Raw genomic sequence first — 22,415 nt, forward strand, 5'->3', positions numbered from 1 at the left:
ATTTCATAAATTACCTAGGTAAAGTATGAAATTAAATTCTTATTTCACTTTAACTAAACTGAACCATTATTCTATAGAATACCTAATTATTCTATATACGTATTAAAAAAAACAACTGAATTATATACTTGAACAGCAGTATTACATATATTTTCTAGGTCAATGTTCATCAGCACTGACAGCAGTAATTCCTCACTCTCTTCTTAAAACACTCAGAGTAGATATACAGTATTCCTTCATTCTTCAACTCCAAAACTCACAAACCGTTTTTTTTCCTTCATTTCTTCTACTGCTGTAGACTGAAAGAGCATTTTCTCTTCTCTACTTCCTAAAAAATATAATCTCAGTTCATCAAATCCAATGATGTATTACAGAATCAGTGATAGACTGATCATCATATCACTGATGTATTACAGGTTAAATGACCTTTCAGATGTGAGATTACCATTATTAAAAAAAAAATCTGAAAGTTAATCAGATGAAGAAAGGACTTTGAAGAGATGTTGTAAAATGTAATTGCTATGAAGTTGTTTTATACATACGATCCCATTTTGCTCTAAAACTAATAAAGAAACCTGATTCACACATATCAAAAGAGCTCATGTAATCCAAATGCTCACCTGTTCTAAGTTTCATAGTATATTTCTAAGTATGTCCAATGCAAATAAGGTCTTAGGAGATGGGGAAGGGGGATTGATTTGATAACTACCAACAAATAACAATGACTGAATTATCTCTAAGAGAGAAAATTTCACCACATTCTTCCACATATTCTTCACTGTTAAAAATTACAGAGTGACGTTTTAGTGAGTAATGTTGATTGAATCTTTACTTTGAGGCGGGACCTTTAAATCTACAGAGATGCTCTTCATGTGAGAAATGGAGCTACAAACTGAGTCTTCAGGTTGTAACAGCCTCAGATGAAGCTGCAAAGGATGCCCTTAACTGATAAGGAGATTTAACCTATTAATGTCACTTTTAATATGCTTAAGTGACAACAACAAATAATTGTCAGGACAGGACTAATGATGTCGTGGCGGGTATTACTCATTTTCTCACTTCTCTATCAAGCATTTCCAAATAGCAACTTTTTCACAAATCATTCCAATGTTGCAGAGAACTTTTATTCTGCTTACGTTTTAGAAACAAAAAACTGATAAGGTAGCTTAAAATAATAAAGATTATATATATATATATATATATGTACAAGACCAGATAATGCTAGCAAATCAGCTGGACTAAAGATATACCTAAAGAAGACCCAAGTTATGTTCAATAGCTATGTCCAACCAGAAATAATAAAAATCAATAATGATGAAAATAAACAAGTAGATCATTATTCTAGTAGTAAGACTTATACGTTGGTTAGACATAACTGGTAATTAGTTTACGGAATTAACAACGCATATAAAGTATATTAATTAAAGGTAACTTTAATGAATAACTTCTATATTTCGGCAATGTCACATTGCCATCTTCGGGATGAAGTTCTCATAATGAAAGTCTCCCAAATTGGGGCAGTTTCATGCACCCAAATTTGTTGATGTTAGGAACGTTCTTTAGAGCTGCTGAAGATTCTTTGAATAATCTTTCGTATTTAAACTTGCTGCGATGGATTATTTTTGTTTTCTTCCAACGAATTTTATGGTGGGTATCTAAGGCATGGTCAGCCAGCCCAGAGCGGCTGTACTGGTGAAACCGGATGTAGTCTTGGTGTTCTGAAATCCTGATATTTGTTGTTCTGCCTGTTTGGACAAAGTAGGACAATTTGCAGCTGCAAGGGACCTGGTATACACGGTAGGTCTAGGGGAAGTGGTTGGTCTTTGGTAGAGCGGATAAGGGATGCCAACTTTTTATATGGTCTGTAACAGGAAGTAAGGTCATATTTTTTGAGGATATTGGTTATTTTTTCAGAGGTGCCCTGGATGTAGGGGATGGTGATAGACTTGGTGTAATCTTTATTGTGGAGGGGGGTTGTGGTTTACAGGTTTTAGTATTTTTTGGGGGTTATAGCCATTGGCTAAGAAAGTGTTGAGGATGTGGTTTAGTTCAATAGTCAGGGCCTTGTCATCTGAGCAGATTAATTTTGCCCTGTTACATAGTGTTTTTATCACCCCATATTGTTGTGAGGCGGGGTGGTGGGATTGCTGGTGAATGTATCTGCCAGTGTGGGTGGGTTTTCTGTAAACAGAGAAAACCAAAGATCCATCAAGCTGGCGGGTGATTAAAGTGTCTAGGAAGGGGAGGGTGTTGTTTTCCTCTTTTTCTAAGGTGAACTGGACTCTGGGATGCTGGTTGTTTAAGTGTGTTAGGAAGGAGTGGAGTGTGTCTGAGCCATGTGGCCAAATAGCAAACACATCATCCACATAACGAAGCCAAATAGTGGGTTTTTGTGGGGCGGAGTTTAAGGCTTTCTCTTCAAATGTCTCCATAAAGAAATTGGCCAAGGGTGGCGAAAGTGGTGAACCCATGGCTGTCCCCTCTATCTGTTTGTAGAACTTTCCTTGCCAAACGAAATAGCCTGAGTTCATTGTGAACTGAAATAGGGCAGAGATATCGGGAGGAAACTTGGCTTGGATGAGCTCAAGGGTTTCTTTGAATGGGACATTAGTGAATAGGGAGGAGACGTCAAAACTGACCATTATGTCAGTGTGTTGGAGTGTGAGGTTTTCTATACTGGCTTTAAAGTGGGCCGAGTTTTTTATGTGTGATGGTGTGTTGCCAGTGTAGTGTGTGAGCGTTTTGGGTAAATGTTTGGCTAATTTATATGTGGGGGAATCAATGCCATCCACTATGGGACGCAATGGCACATTTTGTTTATGTATTTTTGGAAGTCCATATAATCGGGGGGGTCTAGAGTTATAAGGTTTAAGTTTGTTGGTGACTTCCACAGGCCAAGAAGTGACTTTCTTAAGGAGTCTGTGGATAGTTCCTAATCTGAGAGCCGGTCGGATTATATTCAATGTGACATTGCCATCTTAGGGATGGCAATGTCACATTGCCGAAATATAGAAGTTATTCATTAAAGTTACCTTTAATTAATATACTTTATATGCGTTGTTAATTCCGTAAACTAATTACCAGTTATGTCTAACCAACGTATAAGTCTTACTACTAGAATCATGATCATCCACGGAGATGCAATCGCACGAAAGGCCCGTCAATACGGCAAATTGAGGTTGAAGATATCAAGGCAAATAAATCGTCTGACGTTCCTAAAACGCTGCCGTGATAACAAAGTGATCCCTAATTGTGTGAAATTGAAGCACCGTTTCACTTCCGAGAAAGCTCTACGCATTTATAACCGCACTAGCTTCGCCCTGTTAAGAGAACAAATTACCGCGACGCGCGTTCTCCTTGCCGATGAAAACAAAACCTTACGGGCGCTAGAAGAAGAGCTTTCTAATACACTCGGCCTTGATCTACGGTCTATACTTCATGACATCTCATGCACATCGGCAAGAAAGGAATTCGAAAAAATATGTAGTTGGCATGTGAAAAAATACGAAAACCTGACAAGACTTCTACTTCTGTATCCCAGCCACCACTCAACACTGTAGTCAACCTCTCGTCGGCAGTTTTAAAGCCTGAAGCACTCGCCGCACTTTCACATGGTCACAATTTCGCCCTAGCTCCTAAAAGGATACCTGCTGAAGAAATCATGATCCAAATAGAGCGTGGAATTCGCAACCTGCCTAACCATATCGCCACCAACGTGAGACTGGATGTAGTCGGTATTCTCACTAAAGCCAAACCTCAAAAATCCAACTTATCCAAAAACGAATATACAGCCCTACAAGAATTGAAAAAAAACAACAAAAAAATAGTAATCACCAAAGCTGATAAGGGAAGCGCCACTGTGGTACTCAATCAAAAAGACTACAAAGGTAAGCTAAATTCTTTAGTACGAGACCGTACTACTTACCTCCCCATTGATATAATCCGATCAGCTCTCAGATTAGAACTATCCACAGACTCCTTAAGAAAGTCACTTCTTGGCCTGTGGAAGTCACCAACAAACTTAAACCTTATAACTCTAAACCCCCCCGATTATATGGACTCCCAAAAATACATAAACAAAATGTGCCATTGCGTACCATAATGGATGGCATTGATTCCCCCACATATAAATTAGCCAAACATTTAGCCAAAACGCTCACACACTACACTGGCAACACACCATCACACATAAAAAACTCGGCCCACTTTAAAGCCAGTATAGAAAACCTCACACTCCAACACACTGACATAATGGTCAGTTTTGACGTCTCCTTCCTATTCACTAATGTCCCATTCAAAGAAACCCTTGAGCTCATCCAAGCCAAGTTTCCTCCCGATATCTCTGCCCTATTTCAGTTCACAATGAACTCAGGCTATTTCGTTTGGCAAGGAAAGTTCTACAAACAGATAGAGGGGACAGCCATGGGTTCACCACTTTTGCCACCCTTCGCCAATTTCTTTATGGAGACATTTGAAGAGAAAGCCTTAAACTCCGCCCCACAAAAACCCACTATTTGGCTTCGTTATGTGGATGATGTGTTTGCTATTTGGCCACATGGCTCAGACACACTCCACTCCTTCCTAACACACTTAAACAACCAACATCCCAGAGTCCAGTTCACCTTAGAAAAAGAGGAAAACAACACCCTCCCCTTCCTAGACACTTTAATCACCCGCCAGCTTGATGGATCTTTGGTTTTCTCTGTTTACAGAAAACCCACCCACACTGGCAGATACATTCACCAGCAATCCCACCACCCCGCCTCACAACAATATGGGGTGATAAAAACACTATGTAACAGGGCAAAATTAATCTGCTCAGATGACAAGGCCTTGACTATTGAACTAAACCACATCCTCAACACTTTCTTAGCCAATGGCTATAACCCCAAAAAATACTAAAACCTGTAAACCACAACCCCCCTCCACAAGAAAGATTACACCAAGTCTATCACCATCCCCTACATCCAGGGCACCTCTGAAAAAATAACCAATATCCTCAAAAAATATGACCTTACTTCCTGTTACAGACCATATAAAAAGTTGGCATCCCTTATCCGCTCTACCAAAGACCAACCACTTCCCCTAGACCTACTGTGTATACCAGGTCCCTTGCAGCTGCAAACTGTCCTACTTTGGCCAAACAGGCAGAACAACAAATATCAGGATTTCAGAACACCAAGACTACATCCGGTTTCACCAGTACAGCCGCTCTGGGCTGGCTGACCATGCCTTAGATACCCACCATAAAATTCGTTGGAAGAAAACAAAAATAATCTATCGCAGCAAGTTTAAATACGAAAGATTATTCAAAGAATCTTCAGCAGCTCTAAAAAACGTTTCTAAAAAACGCCCCAAATTTGGGAGACTTTCATTATGAGAACTTCAGCCCAACTGCCAAGACTACCAAATTAGCCCACAAGAGGGCACCCATTAGGACTTTAGGAACAATATTAGTTTCTTGCTTTCTTCCTCATTTGCTTTGTGTTAGTTCCTGAGTGCACATACCATATCTTTATGTTCCCAAAGATGGCAATGTGACATTGCCGAAATATAGAAGTCATTCATTAAAGTTACCTTTAATTAATATACTTTAGCAGCAATCTCGGCAAACTTCTTCAAGTTCAACAACAACATGTACATACAAATCTTCGGACTCCCCATGGGCCAAAACATCAGTGGACAACTAGCGGAATTATTCCTGGCACATACAGAATCACTTCTACTCCACCCTTCCCTTCCCCCCGGCATCACATTCTATGGCATATACGTGGACGATATTCTGTGCATTGGCAATCCCACACACATCACCACCTTAAAAACATCCCTAAACAGCTACAGCAACAGGTTAAAATTCACCACAGAAACCGAACAGAACAAATCCATCAACTTCTTAAACTTGACATTAACCAGAACACACAACAAAATAGCCACGAAAATATACCACAAACCCTCACACATCGGAAACTACCTCCATTTTCACTCATACCATCCGTATTCCGTTAAAAAATCCGTCATCTTATCACAATTCATAAATGCTCACAAATTTTCAACCAATCAAAATAGTCTAAACGCTGAAATAAAAAAACTAACACAGATCTTCTTAAATCGCAACTATCCTACACAACTGATTAGCTACGCAAACAAGACGGCAAAAAACCGCCAAAACAACCCAAGTACCAAAACGAACTTCCCTACACAAAAAATTATCAAACTACCATACACCCAAAACACATACAAAGCCTATAAATACATCTTCAAACATACTGACTACAAACTGGTATTCACCACAAGCCAAAAACTGGCAAACCTCCTAAAATCCACCAAACCCCACACACAAAAAGATATATTTGAACAGCACAATGTAGTCTACAAATTTCCCTGCCAAAAAGACTGTGACATCACCTACACAAGTTCCACCATCAGGTCTTTATGGGCAAGACTACAAGAACACTTCCGTGACTGTAACATCCCTATTCAAGAACATTTAAACACTAAAAAACGCAACATTAAAAAGAAAAATCGTATACAAAGCACAGGAAAAACGGAAATAGCTGTTCACGCCCTTGAACAAAAACACACCCCGCAGATAGACAAGGCCATCATAATAGACAGACAAGACAATGAAACAATGCTCAGAATATCGGAAACAATAGCTATAAAGTGTGACGCGAACTCGATCAACGTACACAGGCCCTACATAATCTCCGAGGTTTGGAAGCTTCACAACATTAAATTGAGGTCACAACCCCGACCAATAGGAGACAACACAAACACCTCTGAAGCACCCACCCGACCTGACATAGCTTCCACTTTCCCAATATGTTCCGATGATGACCACGAATAGTTGAAACGGCCCACACCCCGTCAACCACCTTTCCCCTTCCCCCTCCCTATTTTAAAAAAATTAACCCTTTCACTTTTTTTCCCACCCTATATAAAAATATATGTTTCTATATATTACGAAAAAAACCCGGGTTTTTCTAACTTATTCTACCAAACTGCCTACCCCCCCCACACACACACACCACACACACTCTGCAGTTCTCGACATCGCAGACAGAGGAAAACCACAACACCCAGAAAAAGGTATGTGCAATTTTCTATTCCTTAAGCTACATATACTTTTTAGTACATCTACACTCATAATGCCCTAAGAACCCATGAGTAAATAGCCAATGACATTTAATCAGGGGTACTCCGAAACTGAAGCAGGCAAAATAGCTGTAATTATAATAGTTTATAATGAGGAGTAACATGCAAGTTTTCCCAGAAATAATATACATAATTTTCTTGTGTCTTATAACCATACAACCCCTAACATTGGCTCTCCACTCATAATTCCCCCACCAACCCCCAAACCCCCCCCTCGATCACAAACACCATAAAAGTTAGCCTTCACCTAACGCACATACCAACATAAGCCTATGTCATGGCCGCACGTCACATGTTCAATGAGTGCATAAACTTTACAAAAAGTACATACCAAAAAACCATCCTAACATACACCGCTCAAAAAATACACATAACTTTCCTCAAAAAATGCCTCGATCACAACATCACACCAAAATTCGCGACGGTACGCGGCAACAGCACAATTCACGGAAATAAACAAATCTGCTACCGAGCATCCCGTGCCCTCATAAAACAAGCCATAAACAACAGATTTAAAAAGAAACAACAAGCATATTCAAACATTCACAAAACAAAAAACAGATTGAAAAAGCTACTAACCACTAACGAATGGGCAGTTTTTTGGGATAATACCCAATCACACATCAACGACTACACGCTATTATTAGAAGATCGACACGCAAAGAAATGGTACACACTAACAAACACCCAATACAACAATCGCGCTGCTTCCAACCCTTCGGATATTTCCGCCTTAGAACCAACAAAAAACAATTCCATTATCAATCTATCACACCACAATCTCACGCCCGACGAAATCACCATCCTGAACAAAGGATTAAACTTTGGTGTTTCCCCAAAATACATACAAAACAGTGACATCATTACCGAAATGCAAGCGAAATTAGAGTATGACCCTAACAAAGAAACTATATTCCACAAAATTAACAACATCATAAACAGTAAAATAATAATTAAACCCAACATCCCCCCCAACTTACAAGAAGCCCTTCTATCCCTAAAGAAGAACCCGAACATTATTATCAATAAAGCGGACACCGTAGTCATCACAAACCAAGCCGATTACCACAACAAGATAACAGCCATCTTAACCGACCCACACACCTACCGAAAAATACAAATTGACCCCACCTCCGACCTCATAAAACAAATCAACGATACCCTACACATCCTAAAAAATGATAATAAAATTGACAAAACCACACTGAAAAACACAATCCCCCGCACCACACGTACCCCTTGTATGTTCGGACAAATAAAAACCCACAAAGACGGGTACCCGATGAGACCAATAGTCTCCTACAAAAATACCACCACAGCCCCTTTATCAAAATTCGTAGCGAAACTCCTCAAACCACTAACCACAACGTCAAACTTCATGATAAAAAACACGGACGACCTTTTCAATAAAATAAAAGACCTAACCCTATCCCAAGAAGACATCCTCACGTCTTTAGATGCGGCCTCTTTATACACTAACGTGGACGTCCCCAGAACTTTAGACATCGTACACACACTACTCACAGAAGACCACACCCTACACTCTCGTACTAAACTAACGCCCATTGACATTATCAACTTAATAAAACTAGTAATCTCGGCAAACTTCTTCAAGTTCAACAACAACATGTACATACAAATCTTCGGACTCCCCATGGGCCAAAACATCAGTGGACAACTAGCGGAATTATTCCTGGCACATATAGAATCACTTCTACTCCACCCTTCCCTTCCCCCCGGCATCACCTTCTATGGCAGATACGTGGACGATATTCTGTGCATTGGCAATCCCACACACATCACCACCTTAAAAACATCCCTAAACAGCTACAGCAACAGGTTAAAATTCACCACAGAAACCGAACAGAACAAATCCATCAACTTCTTAAACTTGACATTAACCAGAACACACAACAAAATAGCCACGAAAATATACCACAAACCCTCACACATCGGAAACTACCTCCATTTTCACTCATACCATCCGTATTCCGTTAAAAAATCCGTCATCTTATCACAATTCATAAATGCTCACAAATTTTCAACCAATCAAAATAGTCTAAATGCTGAAATAAAAAAACTAACACAGATCTTCTTAAATCGCAACTATCCTACACAACTGATTAGCTACGCAAACAAGACGGCAAAAAACCGCCAAAACAACCCAAGTACCAAAACGAACTTCCCTACACAAAAAATTATCAAACTACCATACACCCAAAACACATACAAAGCCTATAAATACATCTTCAAACATACTGACTACAAACTGGTATTCACCACAAGCCAAAAACTGGCAAACCTCCTAAAATCCACCAAACCCCACACACAAAAAGATATATTTGAACAGCACAATGTAGTCTACAAATTTCCCTGCCAAAAAGACTGTGACATCACCTACATAGGTTCCACCATCAGGTCTTTATGGGCAAGACTACAAGAACACTTCCGTGACTGTAACATCCCTATTCAAGAACATTTAAACACTAAAAAACGCAACATTAAAAAGAAAAATCGTATACAAAGCACAGGAAAAACGGAAATAGCTGTTCACGCCCTTGAACAAAAACACACCCCGCAGATAGACAAGGCCATCATAATAGACAGACAAGACAATGAAACAATGCTCAGAATATCAGAAACAATAGCTATAACGTGTGACGCGAACTCGATCAATGTACACAGGCCCTACATAATCTCCGAGGTTTGGAAGCTTCACAACATTAAATTGAGGTCACAACCCCGACCAATAGGAGACAACACAAACACCTCTGAAGCACCCACCTGACCTGACATAGCTTCCACTTTCCCAATATGTTCCGATGATGACCACGAATAGTTGAAACGGTCCACACCCCGTCAACCACCTTTCCCCTTCCCCCTCCCTATTTTAAAAAAATTAACCCTTTCACTTTTTTTCCCACCCTATATAAAAATATATGTTTCTATATATTACGAAAAAAACCCGGGTTTTTCTAACTTATTCTACCAAACTGCCTACCCCCCCCCCCCCCACACACACACCACACACACTCTGCAGTTCTCGACATCGCAGACAGAGGAAAACCACAACACCCAGAAAAAGGTATGTACAATTTTCTATTCCTTAAGCTACATATACTTTTTAGTACATCTACACTCATAATGCCCTAAGAACCCATGAGTAAATAGCCAATGACATTTAATCAGGGGTACTCCGAAACTGAAGCAGGCAAAATAGCTGTAATTATAATATAATATACTTTATATGCGTTGTTAATTCCGTAAACTAATTACCAGTTAAGTAGATCATTACATATACTTAGGACAACAGATATCAATGGGACAAAATATCATGGATGAAATTAAAGATGCACAATGCTTGGGTGGGAAGCATTTGGAAAACTACATTCAATATTCAAAAGCCAACTACCAGAAAAGAAAAGTTTTTATCCACTGTATTCTTCCTATATTGACATATGGCTGTGAAACATGGACACTAAATGCAAATGAAATTCGAAAATTAAGAACAGTGCAATTTAGTATGGAAAGAAATATGCTTGGCATCACAAGACTGGATCACAAAAGGAATATGTGGACAAGAAATCAAACCAAAGTCTCTGACATCAGAGGAAGAATGGAACATCTGAAGTGGGAATGGGCTGGTCATATTGCTCAAAGACAAGATCAACGACAGACAAAAATAGTACTGGATTGGATTTCATGAGAGGAAAAATGACCATGATGCTGACCTAAATCACGGTGAATTGATAATATCATCAGATTTGCAGGAGTGACATGGGAAAAGAGAGCCATGGACAGACAGTTTTAGAGTAATCTTGGAAAGGCCTTCATCCAACAGCGGATAGACAATGGCTGATGATGATGCACAAAGACAGATAATGTAATTTTATGTCTCCAATTTTGCAAATACTATTATTATTATTCAGGACCTCCATGGATCACAAAACTCACTGTGAGAGGCCCATCCTAGACAACACAAAGAATATTATACCACTTCTTAAACTCATTTGCCATTCGTGCTCTCACTTACCCTATCAGGAAATGCATTCCACGGTCCAACCATCAGCCATGCAAAAAAGCCATTCCTGATCTTTTTGCTCACAACTTCCATTATAACTTTGAGGGATTGTCCCTTGCCTTTCTTCTTCCCCATGTTCTGCCATACAAAAGAACTCTCCAGTGTCAAACCTGTAACCACCTCTCAACATATTAAATGTCTCAATCATATCACTTCTCATTCTTCTATCTACCAAACTTTGCAGTCCACAAGCCTGTATATTCAGGCTTGTGGACTGCAAAGTCCACAAGCCTAAATATACAGTCCTGATAACATTTTTGTTATCTGCCTCTGTACTCTAAGGATAATTTATCGTATTGAAATCCACACACAATAATTCGTATGTGGCATGATCAGGGTATTTGTACAAAGAAACAACAATGCATTGTCACCATTTGTGCCTGTTATTATTCCCTCCAGATTGCATTGGTTGGGCTTTGTATTATACCTTATGTTCACCTTTCTCCCAAGTGAATATTCCCATAAGAAGCCACAGAGGATGCCCCCACTTCCACTTGCCCTACCTCTAGCTTCTCTGCACTAACACTCTCATATTTGTCCAGAGAACAACACTCTCTCCAGATGCTTATGCCCTTCCATGTTTAAATGCAGTCTATCTCTTGCATACAGCTCTCTTCTATCCTCAAATGCACTCCAAACATCCACACAATACAACTTATTCTCACTATCATGCCTTTCATTACTGCATTATCATACCTGGGTAGCAGCACTCTCATTATCTTTGCTTTCACACTCTTCTGCTATATAACAAAATGCATTAATCTCATATTTCTCAGATCATGCATACCCATCATCACAATCATCTCATCCACACTTTTCACCTAACTCAATTACCATAGTCACACTGTCTATCATTCCTCCATGAAAGTACTCTATTAACATTCTATTTTACACTCCATGAATCATTCAATCTCCATACATCACACCTCTCACTGCTCCATTCCTTACTTACTCACCTGCAACCATCGCTCTCTCCTCTCATACTCTTTCCCTTCTTGCACTCCGACTTACCTGCATTCCTATAATCTCTCTCTCTCTCTCTATCCCAAGGTCCTGCACTACTTCGCCTTCCTCTCATTCTGTCCTTTCTCCTAGTTCCTTCATTCTCTCTCTGCATATCATTCCCATATCTCTCTCTCTTTCTCACATTTCTACTCTTGATCACCTCACATTAGTCAGCCTCTAATAATAATAATCTCTTCTTTCACACTTCTGAACTTATTCTTCATACATTCCACTTCTTCTCTCAGTACCACTCTCTCTCTCTCACACCAAGAACTCATGCTCGACATTAACACATTCGACAATCACCATTCTCCAAATCTACTATACTCCCTTATGTTATTATTAAAAACAACACGTAAGTCCACAGTAATAACTTTAATTAATAAATAAGGTAGATATTTTGTACTAAAAATAATAGTACATCTTCAGTGTTACAAACGGATAGGAATAGAACACAAGTAACAAATATTGGTGGATCACCTATTAAAATACAATGTTGTCGCGAGCTAGGAAATCAAAGAAATTAATAAATAATTAATATTTAGGATAATTAGTTTTTAATGATTACATAAAATAAAAGTCTTCCAGATCTTCGAGAGAGAGAGAGAGGCAATCATTTCGATTTAAATTCGGTCGGTGTAAAAAAGCTTCACAACTTTCTTTAAAGAGGCGTTCATATTTGAACCTGCATCTATGAAGTAGAATAGCTTTATCCCACTGGATATTATGGGTAGTGGTAATACTGTGTTGTGCTAGACCAGACTTCTGAGGTTTGTTGTAATCAATATAATATTGATGTTCTTTAATTCTTTTTTCCACAGAATGGCCAGTTTGTCCAAAATAAGAAACATCGCATTCACAAGAAATTTTGTAAACGCCAGTCAAAGACGGAGATGACAGTTTATCTTTTGTAGAAGGCAATAAGGAAGAAATTTTGTTGATAGGAATATAAGTGGAAATCAATTGGTACTTTTTTAAAATTCTACCTATAGGTTCTGAGATTCCTGGGATGTAGGGGATTGGAACTCTGCGAACTGTTGAAGAAACCTTAGGTATTGGAACATAAGATTCAATAATCTGTTGGATTTGATTAGGGTGATAATTATTAGATACCGTTAACTTTTTAATGATGGAAAGTTCTTGTTGTAAGATTTCTGGAAAAGAGCAAACTTTATGTGCCCTATTAATTAAAGATGTAAGAATGCCAAATTTTTGAGATGTATGGTGAGCAGACTATATTGTTACTTAGTAACTGAATAGCAATATGGTACACATATTTACCAAAGATGGTTTAATATGAGTAGATATTTTTTACTTCTTCTTTTGTACTCATAAATTGGGATCATATAACCTTCAAATTGACTTTTATGTAGTAAATATTTAGTCAGATATTCACCAAGAAGTTTTGGTTGAAACATTCCAATTCTCTAAAAAAATAACAGTTAAACAATGAACCTAAAGTAATACATATATATATATATATAATATATGTAGTTATTTTTTTTTTACACTTACCAAAATTAGATAAAAGAAGAACAGAAATGGTTTCCATCAATATATCAACTAGCATTTCACATAATTCATGAACATCATCCTTAACTGGAAAATTGAGAGAGGCTACAAAACCCCATGATGTTAACAATGCTTTCACAGACACAAGAACACTATGATTTAAATATACCTGTCCTGTGTTTAGTAAATCATACTCAGAATTAATTCTAGATTGAACTTGAGTAACTTTAGTGCTATTAAAATCTCCTGTAATATGATTTTTTGCTATTTCTGAATTAATGAAATTACACTGCTGAATGCATTTACAAAACATAGGATGAATCAAATTGTAACTTAATGTTAATGAGGATTTCATAATATTAATAATTCCTGTTGCTAATGTTATATCCAAACAAAGTACTCGGAAACCATCAGATATAGCGACAATAGGAAGTAAATGATGTGATGACAAAGAAAACTTATATCTTCCAAATTCAGAATAGCTGTTTTCTTTACTTATATTCTGAATGTCGGAAAACCTGAAATATAAAGAAAACACATATTTCAACTTAAATAATGAAAATGTAGTTTTCAGTAAAAAGATTAGAATCAAAATAAAAAGTACGAAATTTTGAAAATATTAAGGGAAAAAAAAGAAAAGATCTCAGAGCTCAAAAGAAAGATAGAAAAGACTGGAAAATAATCATAACAATAATACATTGTTACATTATAAAAAAAAATACATTATTAACTCATAAATATAAAAAAGGCACATTTCAATTTAAAGAAATTAAAAAGAAATGATGTAGATATAGGGTCAATTATTGAAACTGTCCTAATCACACAATAATCCATAATAACCATATGCACTTCAGGACATAAAATCTAGTTTCCAACTGTAAAAATAGATTCTACAATGCAGCAAAGACTCAAAAAATAATAATAATAATAATGAATTGCACAATGTTTTACTTCATTTAATAATTTTTCAAAATAATATTCTAGATTATCCTTTCCATCAGCTGTTATATCACAAGATTTCTTTTGCAGTACTCTTTCCAACATTTCTAAGATTTCTTACTAGCCTCAAAACATCATTTTCACAACATATTATTTATCTTAAATATTATTATTATAAAGAGAGACCTCCAAAGAGTCAGGGACTCATCGAAGGAGGCCACATACCACAGGCACCAGCTTTCATACTTATTCTTGAATTCATTCACAATGCTTGCACTCACATCATCCAATGGCAATCCATTCCAATCACACACCACCTTGTGAGAGAAAAATCAAGCCTTCACACCCTTCTTAGCAGAATTCATTCTTAGCTTCCAAGGATGCCCTCTCGTCTTTTCCCCCACCTTCCATAAATTGAAATCCTGTATGACCCTTTCAGAAGTTTGTAAGTCTCAATCATATCACCTCTCTTTCTTTTGTTTGCTAGTGTCTGCAGTCTACAAATTCTCAATCAATCTAAATAATTAGTATTCCATAATCCTGATATCATTTTTAATTTTTGCACTCTCTCCAGTATATCAGAATTACAACGGAAGCCAGGAGACCAGACCTGCGCACAATAGTCCAAGTGAGGTCTTATCGAGTCTTGTAAAGAGACAAAATGACATCCTTATCTTTACATGTGAATGTTCGCTTCAGCATTGAAATTATTTTTTGAGTTGTATTTGCAATCTTTGCCACATGCCCCCCTGAACTTCAACTTTCTATCTACTAACACTCCAAGATGGCTAGCCTCATCAGTTTCTTCTAGCATAATCCCACCAATAAAATACAACAATGAATATCTAATCAAGCCGAAGTGAATGACTTTACTAAACATGACCATCCCTTAGTAAGCCCATGTGGAGCATTGCCAAGTAGAGATTCACTATCAACCCTTTTCTGAATGCAAGCCCTAACCAATTTTTCCAAAATCTTCACCACCACCCCTAAGATATTAACTGGTCGATAGTTGGATACATCGGTCTTTGCAACACCCTTGTGCAATGGAATTACCATACATTCTTTCCATTCCTGCGGAATCTTTCCTGTTCTGAGACTCATATTAAACATCCTGGTCAAAGAAATAGCCATTTCAGCTGAATACTCTTTTAGCACATGTGTTGATATCCCATCAATCCCTATTGCTGAATTCTTATTCAGATTGTGCATCAGCTCTAATACCTCGTCCTCATACGCCTGAGTTTCTTCATCCAGTGAAGAGGTAGCAGTGAGCTCAATGTCGTTTACACCAGGTTGATAATTTTTAACAAAATGGGCAGTCATTAGCTGAACAATCTCTTTTGCATCTGTAATTTAGAAGAGTTATTCTTTCATGATTATTCTTTCTTTTACTTGCAGCATATCACTAAAATTCTTGAGGGTTGTCTTTAGCACGCAAAGCCAGTTTCTTTTCATACCCAGACTTTGCTTTCCGTACAACGGTTGCGACTATTCTAGCTTGTTGCTTATAACTTTCATAACAGACATCATCCTTATGCACACGGCATTCCTTCAACATCATCCTTTTCTTACAAATCTCTTACTTTAAATATTTAAATTTTATAGTGATATTTATTGACATCTTTTAACTGCTTGTATACAGAAACATGACTTCTGCATTATTCGACTTTGGTATCACTTCTGAGTCTGGCTCCCACTGATGAGACCTCAATAAAGGTCGAAACCAGTTTGGGAAGTGGCCCTTCCCATAATGCATAGAATTATACATGTCCAAAAGGATATCTGCATTGTATTATGGGATACTAAGGAATTGGATGTGAAGCCATTAGCTTCTATATACAAGTAGCCCAGTTGGGAAATTACTTCATGCATAAACTTTATTTGCTTATACTTGGATAAAGGATGAAACCAAGAATATAATTTCTTGGCATTTTTAATTTACAGAAAAAAAATATGTAAACAAAGTATTCAAATCAGTTTAACAAAGAAGCATCATTATGGAGTATCATAGCACTTTTGATGAGTAAACAGTGTTTTTATTTGGTAAATATTACACCATTTAGTTACTGTACTGCTTTTTCCCTCCACCCCAGATTGGATATATAAGTCATTTGCAATATTTCATGTTGAAATTTTGTTTCTATATCATTAAAACAGGCAGTCTAATTTTAAATTTAGTACATATTCAGCTCAAAGACTAAATTTTTGCTAGATAGAGAGAACTGGCTGTGCATATTGTTTTATGTGTACTGAGAGGATGAGGGAAAATAATGAGACTATTAGGATGTGTGAAAGGTGTGATAAAGTGGAATATTTCAGAGGGGGAGGAGGAGTGTGATCTATTATTATTATTTTGGGATACTCAGAGTCCTTAGACTCATTGAGGGAGGCCCTAAACATCATGTCAAGCACTATCCAACATTTGTGCAGTATCTATCATACTTTTCTTTGAACTCATTCTCAATCATGGCACCCACAACAAACTCTGGCAACCTATTCCACTCATTCACTACTCTCCAAGCAAAAAACCTAGTTCTAATAACTTTATTATTATTATTATTATTATTACGGGCAACTCCAAGGAGTCGACAGACTCATCAAGGGAGGCCCTAACATCATGTAAAGAACAACTATTCGTCTTTCACACAGTATCTATCATACCTCGCCTTAAACTCATTCACAGTCATAGACCCACAACAGACTCTGGTAGCTTATTCCACTCATTCAAGTAAAGAACCTAGCTCTAACATCCCTGTTAACCACATTTTTGTCAAGCTTCCATGTATGGCCCCTAGTTCTCCCACCACCAGTCCTATTCTCAAAAATATCTTCCGGATTAATCTTATAGAAACCCTTTCAGTAATTTGAATGCCTCAATCATATCACCACTCCTTCACCTATCGTCCAATCTCTGCAACCCACAAATCTTCAATCTGTTCTCATAAGGTTCATTCCACAGACCTGCCACCATCTTGGTCACTCGTCTCTGGATCCTCTCCATCTCCTCCCCATCAAGAAGAAACCCTGGCGCCCATATCTAGGCACAGTAGTCCAGATCGGGTCTTATCAGGGCTTGATATAGAGGAACAATAACTTGTTTCTCTGCTCATTAAGTATTTTTCAGTAACCAAGTGATTTGATGAGCTGTTTTAGCCACTTTCGCAACGTGCCTCCTAAACTTCAACTCCCTATCCACCAACACTCCCAAATCCCTGGCCTCATCAATCTCCTGGAGTACGGTTCCACCAATGTGATATACTGCTACTAATCTTTTCACTCCAAAATGCATAACCTTACACTATGCCACATTAAATTGACATCCATTTTCCTTAGCCCAGTCCTCCAAACTGGCTAATTACTCTTACTCGGTTTCCAAAGATGGCTCCTAACGGGAGGAAATCTCAGTAATCGAAGTAATGAAAGTGAGATAAAACTAGGTGAGAAGTAGTGAGAATGAAGATTGAAATAAAGTATTTGGAGAATGAAGATTGAAATAAAGTATTTGGAGAATGAAAATGAAACTTTACTGAAAATGAAAGTTTAAAATGAAATAAAACAATAGTTTACCCTTCCTAGATGCCTCAGTAACATGCCTTCCTAATGATAACCTTTCCTTCACTGTATACAGAAAACCCACACAGGCAGATACATTCCCAAACTTTCCCACCAGCAACCCTCACACAACTGTATGGCATTATTAAATCTCTAACCAATACAGCCATTAATCTTCGTTCCAGTGAAACCTCTCTTTCAACTGAACCAACCACATATACAACACCTTCCTTTCCAACAGCCACAGTGATTACAGAATTAGAAAAATAATCAGTTCCTCCTCCGTTCCTCAGCCCTCATTTCAGAAGGATTTCAGAAATGCCATCACCATCTTCTACATCCTTGGTGTAAAATCTCATATTAATAATGATGTTTCATGTTTGTTTTACAAGTTTTGTCTAAAGCTTACAGAAAATGGTTGATAGGTGGAAGAGGGAGTGATATGATTGAGCCATTCAAATTACTGAGGGACTTTTACAAGATTAATTCAGAGGAAATTTTTCAAAACAAGTGTAGTGGTGGGAGAACTAAGGGCCATCCATGAAAACTGAGCAAGAGTGTAGTTAGTAAGGGTGTTAGAACTAGGTTTTTTACTTGGAGAATGGTGAATGAGTGGAATAAGCTGCATGGAGCTATGGACAGCTCAAAGGAGATAGTCCCCCTCAAACAGCCAATGTTGCCACATCGCTAGTTAAGAGACTCCAAAGGTTAAAGATTATGGCAGAAGAAAAAGAAAAGACAGGAAATGAGGAACACATACAGCCTAAAAAAGGAAAGATTGTATAGACAAAGGAATCAAGTAAGGAATGTAGTGAATGAAAGAACTATATGATATATAATCCATCATAAGTACAAGGAGAGATTTGCAAGTGCTTCCAGACAAAATCATATACCGTGTATTGGTCCACAGTCAACTGTATTAGTGACATCGATATATAGGAAGGAGTACCTATTCTAAAATTAAGTTTATATTATATATAATAACCATAAGTTATTGTTAACTGAGCATATGCTTGATAAAGCTATTGTCTAATGAGTAAGATGACTGGTAAGAATACCAGAAGTTGTGCTCAGATTATAACATAGAATTGTAGGAGACCCAAGATAGAATTATTATTATTAAGAGAGACCTCCAGGGAGTCAGAGACTCATCAAGGGAGGCCACATACTACACACACCAGCCATCATACTTATTGTTGAATTCATTCACACTGTTTGCACTCACAACATCCAATGGCAATCCATTCCAATCATGCACCAACCTCTGAGAGAAAAATCTAGCCCTCACACCCTTATTGGTGGCCTTCATTCTCAGCTTCCAAGGATGCCCTCTCGTCCTTTCCCCACCCTCCATAAATTGAAATCCTGTATGACCCTTTCAAAAGTTTGTAAGTCTCAATCATATCAACACTCTTTCTCCTGTTTGCTAGTGTCTGCAGTCTACAAATTCTCAATTCTGTCTTCATAATCAGTATTCCACAATCCTGATATCATTTTTAACACTCTCCTTTGTACTCTCTCCAATATATCAGAATCACAACGGAAACCAGGAGACCAGACCTGCGCACAATAGTCCAAGTGAGGTCTTATCAAAGCCTTGTAAAGAGGCAAAATAACATTCTCCTTATCTTTACATGTGAACGTTCATTTCAGCATTGCAATTATTTTTTGAGTTGTATTTGCAATCTTTGCTACATGGCCCCTAAACTTCAACTTCCTATCTATTAACACTCCAAGATCCCTAGCCACATCAGTTTCTTCTAGCCTAATCCCACCAATATAATATGACCTTGGATGTCTAATCAGGCCGAAGTGAATGACTTGACATTTAATGACATTGAACTGACACCCATTTTCCCAAACTCACAATTCCAGCCTATTTAAATCATTCTGCAAAGACTGCATATCCGCAGCATTCCTGATTACCCTACCTTTCTTTGCATCATCAGCAAATAACTGTATGTCACTTGTCAAATCCTTCCCAATATCATTAATGTACAGATTAAATAACAGTGGACCAAGCACTGATCCTTGTGGTACACCACTTGTTACCTTAAACCTTGCAGACCCAGATCCCCTGTATAGCACTTTTTGATATCTGTCAGTCAGCTATCCTCTTATCCATGCTAATATTGTATAACCCAAACCATTTTTTCCAATTTATGCAACAGTCTGCCATGCTGTATTCTGTCAAAAGACTTAGCAAAATCCAAAAGTATCATGGTGTATCCATTCCTCTTGTCTAGTTCAATGGTAACATTGAACTTGAGCAAGTTGCTAAAACATGACCTTAGTAAACCCATGTTGTTCATTGCAAAGTAGATATTCACTGTCAAAACATATCTGAATGCAGGCCCTAACCAATTTTTCCAAAATCTTCACCACCACTCCTGAGATACTAATTGGTCGATAGTTGGATAAATCAGTCTTTGCACCACCCTTGTGCAATGGAATTACCATACATTGCTACAGAATCTTCCCTGTTCTGAGACTCATATTAAATATCCTGGTCAAACGAATGGCCAGTTCAGCTGAACGTGCTTTTAGCACACATGCTGATATTCCATCAGTCCATATTGATGAATTCTTATTCAGTTTGTGCAATAGCGCTAGTAAGAAAAAGACATGTCTACAGTTAATAATTACAAATTAAATTTATTCAGCTAATAAATTATCAAACCAATATTTCACATTTTTAAATTTGGAAACAGACAGCAAAATTAGCAAAGCTGATATGGCAGATGATATGAATTACTAGTAATTATCTAAGGCTCAAAATTTGATTGTCAATGTTTATATGGAAATTGAACAGTGAATATAGATTTCTAGGTTCAAATAAATTGATTGCTGAATGATACACTGAGACTGATCTGTCAATGCACTGATTCAACAAAGATATGAACCTGTATAAATCTCACTAATAAGGGGATAGTATTTATGACATGCTAAATGATAAGTTAAGCCATGACTGATAAAAATTAAAGGTAAGAGTTAGTGGGGAATAATATCTGCTTTATCTTTGTTCATATGTCTTACAAACTTGCACTCAACAAGTAGTTTAACTGATGCAGCCGTAAAATAAATAAATTTGTTAAATTACAGAGTGTGAAGTAAAGTAGAATGTTTACAATGCCGCAATCAACATAAAATAAGACAAAGTAGATATATAACAGTGGCACATCAGAAAACATAGCCAGATCTTTAAAAAAAATACAACACTCTACACAGCTTTTAAGCCCAACCTGAAGCTTGCCATCCTTATCCATTCTACCAAAGATCAGCTCCTTTCTCTCTGTGCCTGGAGTATATAAAGTAGCCTGTTCTTGCAAGCTGGCTTACTTTGGACAGATAGATAGATCAGCAGCCATCCATTTAGAGGAACACAAATCATACATCTGCAATCACAACTATGGGCAATCTGGCCTTGCAAACAATGTATTGGATACAACCCACAGGATCTCCTGGAAGAAAACCATCATGCTCCACCACAGTAAATTCAAAAAGGAAAGATTGTTTTCAGACTATGCGGTGGCACACAGAAATCAACCAAATTAAATAAATATGAATTCATAAAACTACCAAAATTTGGGAAATAATAATTGTCAGAGGTACCACTTTATGTCAAAGGCCACCTATAAACATCAAAAGAGGACGAACCACCCAGAGAGGACTTTAGAGTCACCCATGTGTTTCATTTAGTATTGTGTTGTCTTTGTGTGTGTTTGTGTATGTGTGTGTGTTACAAGAGTTATCAATGTAATCGATGAAGATGTCGCATTGAGCGAGACGAAATATTGGAAGCATTAAAATTAATTTTTAATCGTTTCCTAGCGATGTAAAAATTCCATTAAACCTTCAACATGATGTCCTCCCAGCGCTTAACACATGAAACAAATAAAAAATTCCTTACAAATTTGGTGAACTCAAAGAAAAACTAGTTTTATAGATCTTGTCTATGCAGAAATTAGAGAAGCCCAGATAATATACTAGTTCTTACTTTAGTGAGAGCAATTGCAGTATTAAGAAGATATAATTTTACATTAAGCAAACCAACACATAGGATGACTTTCACCAAAAACAAACATCATCAACATTCTGTCAAGAAATATAATTAAAACCTTGCAAACTTTCACTAATAGAGACAAGTAAAAAATATACATGTCTACAG

At 37.5% G+C, this 22,415-nt stretch overlaps 1 protein-coding gene across 1 annotated transcript in view; it reads right to left on the reverse strand.

Moving 5' to 3' along the window:
• LOC150096475 (ciliogenesis and planar polarity effector 1-like) overlaps positions 1-22,415 on the reverse strand; it is a 614,243-nt gene that overhangs the window by 428,075 nt on the left and 163,753 nt on the right. Inside the window, exon 7 of the mRNA XM_090408080.1 lies at positions 13,757-14,271. Within this exon, the coding sequence (XP_090264206.1) occupies positions 13,757-14,271 (515 nt within the window). The remainder of the gene's footprint in view (positions 1-13,756; positions 14,272-22,415) is intronic.

Source organism: Typopeltis vanoorti, chromosome 18, assembly GCF_054136105.1.
Source record: "Typopeltis vanoorti isolate ZY-2024b chromosome 18, IOZ_Tvanoo_1.0, whole genome shotgun sequence".
NCBI lineage: Eukaryota > Metazoa > Arthropoda > Arachnida > Uropygi > Thelyphonidae > Typopeltis > Typopeltis vanoorti.